This window comes from Vigna unguiculata, chromosome 2, assembly GCF_037176805.1.
Source record: "Vigna unguiculata cultivar grain cowpea cultivar isolate G323 ecotype 2 chromosome 2, ASM3717680v1, whole genome shotgun sequence".
Classification (NCBI taxonomy): domain Eukaryota; kingdom Viridiplantae; phylum Streptophyta; class Magnoliopsida; order Fabales; family Fabaceae; genus Vigna; species Vigna unguiculata.
The window spans coordinates 24,965,045-24,973,504 of NC_140793.1; the positions used below are offsets into that span (position 1 = coordinate 24,965,045).

General features: G+C 31.6%; 1 protein-coding gene across 1 annotated transcript; it reads right to left on the reverse strand.

Annotated features, from left to right (window-relative positions):
* Window positions 1-952: 952 nt before the first annotated feature.
* On the reverse strand, window positions 953-5,337 carry LOC114171556 (Major facilitator superfamily protein). Its single transcript, XM_028056509.2, has 5 exons — window positions 5,187-5,337; window positions 4,972-5,080; window positions 4,651-4,868; window positions 2,069-2,500; window positions 953-1,957 (listed from the first exon to the last, which is right to left on the reverse strand). The coding sequence occupies exons 1-5, from the start codon at window positions 5,187-5,189 to the stop codon at window positions 1,004-1,006; spliced, it is 1,716 nt and encodes a 571-aa protein (XP_027912310.1). The 5' UTR covers window positions 5,190-5,337; the 3' UTR covers window positions 953-1,003.
* Window positions 5,338-8,460: the final 3,123 nt, after the last annotated feature.

Here is an 8,460-nt window from a genome sequence, read left to right on the forward strand (position 1 = left end):
ATGGGTTAACGTTGAGTGCTAATAGTTGAATGTCTTGAATTAATAATGGACTAATATGCTTTGGATTATGTATATCTGATGACTAATTGTTGATAAGAGAAATGTATATGTATGCCAGTGATGGCAAGTTTAATATAGACATTTCGTTGTTGTTGAAAATGCTCATAGATTGTTTGAGCCAATTGGATTGAATCGTTGGTTTGTTAATTGTTTGAGTTATATATTGTTAGGTTATGTGGGTTGATTAATGATATGATAAATGAGCTATGATGATAGTAATGTTATAAGAGAAGTTGAATGAGTAATTTAGAAGAAAAAAGCTTGGTTGAGATTGACATTTTATATATATGGTTAATTATAATTGCACTAGCTTGTCTTATTGTGTGTTACGTTATGGTTTGTCCACCTACTATGATCATTTGTTACACATAGCATAGGATAATGCAAGTGCAGGATTGTGAAGTAGTGAGAATGTTTATGATCCTCTTAGAGAGTGTAGTTGTTGTTTACGTATATATAAATTTGGTATTGTATAAATCATCCTAGTTGATGAATGATTAATTATATAACATTACTGTTTTTGTTGCACAATTCCTCTCTGCTTAGTAACCTTTGTTACTCATCATCTGGATTTGAACATCCTGACCTATTGGTTAATGAAGGTTAATGTTTAGATTTCAGTTGAGATAATTCTATAAGATTTCTGCTCATAAAAACAACAAATATCTTATAAGAACCATTTTGTTCCAAGTGTTTGCAAACGAAAGAGAGTTAGAATGCTTACACAAGATGCTATAACATTATTTTTGTTTTTTCTTCTTCTTCTGTGTTTCTATTCTATTAGCTAACATATATATATATATATATTACATATTCCAATGTTATCTGGATTGTGGTAAATGTTGTGCACCTTGTTGAACACAACTCCAACATAAAACTGGCTTGGACAAAATTTAATGAACTAAAATCCTCATATATGGCAAATTCCCTTATGCTTCCTTCATTAATTACTAGTACTTGTCCCTCTATATTTGTATCTAGTGGCCCAGAACAGGTAATGTAGGAAGTTCAAGGCACTTAGCACACACATGAGCCAATAGAACTTGTGCAGGTGATAGTGGTTAAAGTTGGCACCAGAAAGCCATGGTTTGTGGGTGCCATTTCCAGTGACACTGTTTACTACAGACACAATCACTGAACTTAGGTAATACCCCATTGCCAAAGAGGCCCATGAAAGAGATGTGGCCAATGATCTCATCCTTATTGGTGCTTCTGAGAAGTAATATTCCATCAACCCACCCAAGGTGAAAATATCAGCAGATCCAAGGAACAAGTACTGAAATGCAATCCACAAGAATGTGATAGGTAGTGGCTTTGTTGGATCATCAAGTTGCCCTGACTCAGTGGCTACCCTTTTCCTTTTGATTTCAACAAGAGCAGCCACTGCCATGGCAACTATAGAGAGTACTAACCCAAACCCTATCCTTTGAAGGTGGGTGATCCCCATTTCTGATTTCGTGGCTCTCCTTGTGTAGGGGATGATGATGTGGTCATAAATTGGTGCAAGGATCATGATGAACACAACTGGGAAAAAGGGTAATGAAGAAGGTGGCACCTTTAGGGAACCAAGCTTTGTGTTCATGGATGCAGCTTGTTCAACAGAGAATGTTGATAACTGAGCCAGGCAACAGTTAAAAATGATTGTACAAGCAAATATGGGTAGTACTTTCAACACTACCTTCACATCTTCTACTTCTTCCACACTGCATTCCAGTGATGAATTTGTAACTGCTTTGTTGAGAAATTTGAGGTGTTGTGTTGGGGTTTCAGTTGTTGTGTTTGCCTTTACAGTTTCTTGCTCTGAGTGTGGATTAGAAGGGCTAGAAGCCATGTTAACAACAGCACTGCTAGAGTTTTTTTTGTACGTGCAGCTATTCACTACAGCAGCAAGAAGAACCTGCTCAAATTCAAACAAATAATTTCTTCTCAGTTAACAGTGTACAAACTTTTTCATTGACAGCGTAAAGAAATTTACTAAAAAGATAACTTGATTAGAGATTGAGCTTACCTTTGAAATTGTTGTGAGTGGACTTCCAGAAGGGATCTTGTTCTTGTAAGTGGGTGAACCAGAGAGAAAAACTGGGATAGATAGAAAAATGGTGATGGTAGAAATGGCAAAACCCCATTGCCACCCTTTGTTGTCTTCAATCCACACAACAAAAGTAACTGCAATGAGGGCACCGCATGAGAGGCAGAAGATAAAGTAGTTGAAGAAAGTTGATCTTTGCTTCCTCCCAGAAGGGGTGGTTTCATCAAATTGCTCACCACCATGTGCTGGTAGTGACCCTTTGATCCCTCCAACCCCCAAAGCCACCAGATACAACCCAACAAACAACATTGCTGCTTTCGCACCATTAACTTCTTCACACTCACTGTCTCTGTCACACTTTGGTGGCTTTAACATAGGATCACGCGCTTGAATGGTCAGAACAATCAGACCCTGCACAAATTGTACACAGACTGGTTATAAATGGGCTCAATTTGACGATGAACAGAACCAAAAGCTGTAAGTGGAGCCCAGTACCAAATGCACGTGGAAATTAATTGCTCAAACCAATAAAAGAAAATCAGGATTGCTCCATATGCTTTTGGACAACTACTACAATCATCAAAAGTGTGGCCAGTGCCTACCATTTCTCGAATATTTGACCAACAAAAGAATGGTCTAATACTGTGCACAAAAGTGTCTCATGTCTTACATAAAACAAGGTCCATGCACGGACAAGGACAACGACGTGTTATGATCTACTGCTCCCATTTTCTTATGAAATATCACTGTTCTTTGTTGGCGTTTTGAGCAAGTTATGTGTGTGCGCAAATGGATCACCACAACCACACACGTGGTTCGCAAACTTTGTTTCCTACAATTTCCTTATAAGTGCCTTTACAACTTCTGGAACGTGCGGATTTTACAAAAGAAAAACATTCTAGAATAAAAACACGGTCATTAGAACAAAATGCTCATCATGAAAATCTTTTGCCACAAGATCATAACACCAATCAAAAACTAACTTTATCTCTTTCGTCATCAATTTTTTCTTTCCCTCTCAACAAATAGATATTTTATGGTAAAGTTGTGCATAGCATTTTTTTTGTTCTGATGAATTTGTTGACCAATTCAAGCAGTTTCCAAACAATACGTGAAGTAATCAATGATACTTAAATGTTTTGTTGAAATTTGGTGAGCACGTAATGAAAAATGTTTCTACATTAAAATTTAAATGTTGGAATATTATTAGCTAAATAAAAATATATGACACGTAATATAGTATGGTTATCTCATGGTACCAACAAAACACTACATATATTAAATAATTAAATAATATAAAAATAATTAAGAGACGAGGATGAGGTGTACAACATGATGATGACACGTAATAGTTGGGGGCGAGATTTGAGGAGGCAAAACGACAAAAGTTGATGCACTAAACAAAGGGGTCCTAGGCATTTCAGCAAATTAAATACGTTGCATGAAAAATAATACGTGGGCCCTCTTATATTAAATAAATCAAAGATAGGCTTACAAGATAGCTTACCAAAGAATCAAAATAAGATAAAAATTACTTATTTAATCAATAGTTTTTAAAATAAAACACTCTTTAACCTTCTCTCTATATATCATTCATCTCTTTAATTCACTTGAAAAATAACACCAAAAGATCATAGTATGTAGAAAGACAAAATCTCCCCCACCAACATTATTTTATCTTCCCCACTCCAAAATGATAAAGTCGTCGAACACTATCAACCATATTATGTGCCCTACCCATTTAAATTAGATGGTGACCACAAGATCAATTAATATATTATAATTATTTATGCACATCATGCTCATACTTTAATTACTTTTTTTTTTCTCTCAACTCTATTTCTTCCTTGCCCACCACTAAGATTGCAAGTTCAAGGTTAAGGTTATAAACATATATAAATAATATTTTACTATACTTCTAGAGATAAAATGATGAGAAGAGACATAAACCATGTAAATGATTGTGAATCTTTTATACTAATAATTATTGTTGACTTGTTCTCTGACTTGTGTATCTCAGTGGGCATTAATGAAATTCATATCATATCATAAGGTTTTGATAGACCAAGTGGAAGAGGGAATGCAGGAAAAAAAAGAAAAGAAAAGAGAATCCAGGATTGGATAAGAGTTTTTAACACCATTCGTAGTTTTTAAATTCTTCCATGAGAATTTAGTTTTGCACCATTTGATTCAACCCTACCAAGCAAGTTGCAACAACTGTAGACACGTCACATCCTTTTGTCGGACACGTGTACTTTGAGTCACCCAGAAAAAAAAAATAAAAAATAAAAATCTTCTTTTACGAGATTAATATTCCCTCCTATTTATTTATCATGTGTATTAAAAAAAGACAAACACAAAAATTTGATTTCCCTTTTTCTTTGAGCGACATAACATGGAAAAGCGAAAACAATAAGTGCAAAAAGCAAGGATGAGTTTCTGCAACAGGTTTGTGCTGAAAGTAGAGAGAGAAAATCACAGAGAGAGAGAGAGAGAGAGAGAGAGAGAGAGAAAGAAAAAAAAGCGATGACATGGAAGAGTGTAGTAATGTGGTGGCTTACCATGAACTCAATAACTGCACTTATCAGGTAGACACGATAAGTGGTGAAAAAGGCATCGGATAAGAAACCACCAAGGAGGGCAAGAAGGAAAGCAGTTCCCATGAAATTGGTGACATTGTTAGCAGATTTTGAAGGTGACATGTGCATATGTTGTTTCAGGTACAGAACCAAGTTGCTGGCATTCGCCAAAAACGCCAGATTCTCCAATATCTCAGCCACTGTCCCAAACACAACAACCTCGGAATCAGTAACATGATGGAAAAATATGTAAGCTGATTTTTGATTGAGTGAAAAAAAAAAAAAAAAGATTTTGAGACAGACCCAGAACAAAGGAGGCTGCAAGCATGCCTCCATGGCGTCCTCTGAGAGCAGGTTTGTTCTTCCAATCCACATATCCTTGCCATGTGGTAAGTTGGGGAGCTTCAAGTTCCTGCAAAATTAATTTGATTCAGTGGTGTGTTATGTTAATGCAACAGAATATGTTCGTGAGAGTGAAAAGTGAGAGAGAAAGAGAGAGAGAGAGAGAGAGAAGTAACCATGGTGGTGTGTTGAATTTGGATCTGAGAGAGAGAAAGAGAGAGAGAGAGAGAGTTGATTGTTAGGGAAAAAGAGTGATGAGTTTGGGAAAGATTTATAGGGAAAGAAGGAAGAGTCCAAGTTGGGCATAATGGGTATCACACTCCTTTGACATTCAAATTGACGTTAATCGTTCTTTCACATTCATTTTTCTTATTCCTTGCTAAATCTACTTTATATTTCTTTATAATAATAATAATAATAAGTATACTCGTGAGTCGTGAATACGTTGTGTATTATATTTATATGCGTGTTTTACACTTAATTTATATGGGAATTAAAACTTTTAAATAAATTAAAGCTACTATAACGTGTTTATCAAAATACATCTTCACTAATATTGTGTTTACGTAAATGATTATTAATGATTGAAAAACTTTAATTTATAGTATAAGATTTGGTAGAATAACTTGATTTTCAATTATAAAATTTAAAAAATAAATTGTCATAAAAAATATTTTGAAAATCAAAATCAAGCATACTCAATTAAAACTATGCTTTTAATTTTTTTTATAACTTTTAGTTTTTGCATTTTTATTTTTTAAATTTCTAAATAAAGTATCACCATCAACAACATTATAATTATAATAATAATAATTATTATTATTAATTGGATATGACTTCTAATCTAATGATATGATCATAATTTTTTACAATTTCAAAGTTTTGAATTATAATTTTTCTATTTTTAAACGAAGAAGTAAAAGTGTTGCATTTCAAAATCCTAACCAACACCATGTTTGTATGAATGTAGATTCCAAAGCTCTAAAATTACATTTTACATCAATTTGAATCTATAATTTTAAAGAGCATAATATACGATTAGTTAATTTTAATTTAATTTGTGTATATACCAATGATACTCGTAATTTTGTAAAATAATTTAATACAAAAATAATTTTAGAAATATAAATTAAAGTTTAAATAAATTTTAAATTAAAATAAAAATGTATTTCATGCAAAGAAAACTGTACATAATCAAAGAAAATGCAAACATTCATTTATGCAAAGGAGATATTTTGGGATATTTGGAAACATCCAAAGTTTGAAAGTTTTGAGACAAAAAAGCAAAGAAAAAAAGAAGAAGAACATCCATACTTTTTGAGATACTCTGAAATTTTGAGTCACAATTTTCGCATATATTAATGTTAAAAATGTTTTTCTTTTCTTATATAAATTAAATTTTAAAACTGAATCAATATAAAAAAATCGAAAAGCAATTAATTAATTTTCTTAATTTACCTTCCCTAAATCAAACAATTTAATTTAAATTTTAGATTAAAAAAATTGAAACAATCCTACCCACTAAAGAAATTCCATTCTTGTAAACTTTTTCAAGACCACTTTCCTAATAAAGCTTAATTAGTAATACTAAGAAATTCCATTCTTGTAAACTTTTTCTCTATTCACACACCATCAAATAAACTTCTTCACACCAACTCTATTCCATTCACAATAAAGAAATTTCCTTTTCCCTTCCACCCAATGTAAAAAAAGTCTAAAACGATATTAAGTTAGCAAATTATTCCTAGTGGCCTTTTTCTTATGTGCACATACAAGTAAATACAAATATTTTAATTGCATGCACTCAATTTTACAATACAAAAAGCATAAGCACTTCTATAACTCTAATACTTTATTACATTAATACCTATCATTTCGCTCTTATGTGAATAGGAAACATACGGTTTAAGTGTTAAACTTTCTGAGGTTTTATACGCTCGAAAATATTCATCTTGTACATTTTTATAAGCTAGATTATTGTAATTTGTGTAATTTAAAAACATTTTATAATAATAATGATATGAAAAGTGCATAAACATATTTAGAATTGTAGATTACATATCAGAGATGGCCATATATGTGAAAACATAACAAAGCTAAAAAATTTAAAGCTCTTTTAACATTTTTCTTACGAAAATTGTATGCTTATAAGTGGGAAACAAGTTGAGTGGTAGTAATACTCGTTCCTTTTAATATTCTATTTCATATATCAGTGAAAAAGTTATTAAAAATTATAAAAATTGCGGTATACTAACGAAAAAACGAAATATTTTCCATTTTAAAGTTACACATATCTTTAGTCAAGTAGGATTAGATTGAAGTTATGTTTGCTTGCACAAGGATATGTAGGTGGAGATTATTTTATTTAATTATATTTGTTTTTAAAAAAAAAAACAATAAGGATGATCTATGTCATTAAAACATTAATCACAATTATAAAAAAAAATTACAAATATAATCAGTAAAAATATAAGTGTTAACTTATATAATTAAAAATTAAATAAGTTAAATATTCAAATCATTAAAACATTTAAAGAGTTGTTAGTGGTCGTTAGGGTTAACTTATTTTGAACTCGACTCGAATTCTTATCTTTAAAAAAAACTATATTTTCTTGTATATTTGAAACCATTTTGACTTTAAACTACTTATTTTTAGAAAGAAAAATAAGTAGCCCTACGTTAGATTGCTTCGTTAACTAGGAACCTAATTTTATACCATGTAATCTTTGAATATTTTGATTTTCTTTTAAAATAATCACGTTTGAAATAGTGTTCTTCCTACCAAAAGTAGGAGTATCAGATTCACGCTGAAAATCTAAAGGAGGGCATGATCGCAATATGTATTTATATGATAAAATACATTGTTTGACCAAAGACCCAAAACTTAGATGTGTAGAAAATAATGAATACGTGGGGTTAAAATGACAAAATTGTATCTTGAACTTTAATTAATAATTCTTTAAAAATGCTTTAAATTAAATTAAATAAATTAAAAACGCTTTAATATTTTTTCTCAAAGATGAATTACTTTACAATAATTTTATTCCTTTAACTACTATGGCTATTTCTTAGTGTATTTGATAACAAACTAATCTCTCTATTTCTATAAAGTTCATTTGTTATATATTATTATTATTAATTATATGATATTTGAAGAAAAAATATGATCCACCTTATTTCCACTAACATGTGTGGCAACAAGAACAGATAGGTAAACTAAGGTTGAGGAAATCGATAGCATGTTGATTCATGACGAAGGTGTGCAACACATGTTTACGCATGCATCACATTCACACCCATTGGTACGTAAAAGAAATTTTAGGCATGCAGCTTAAGACAGAAACACGAAATGTAAGAACCCTAGGTTGGAGAAGTTAGTGGAGTTTCCATTTATGGTTAAAAAATGTGATTTTTTTTGTTTTTTGGAAGAGTTCATGAATGGTGCTCAAA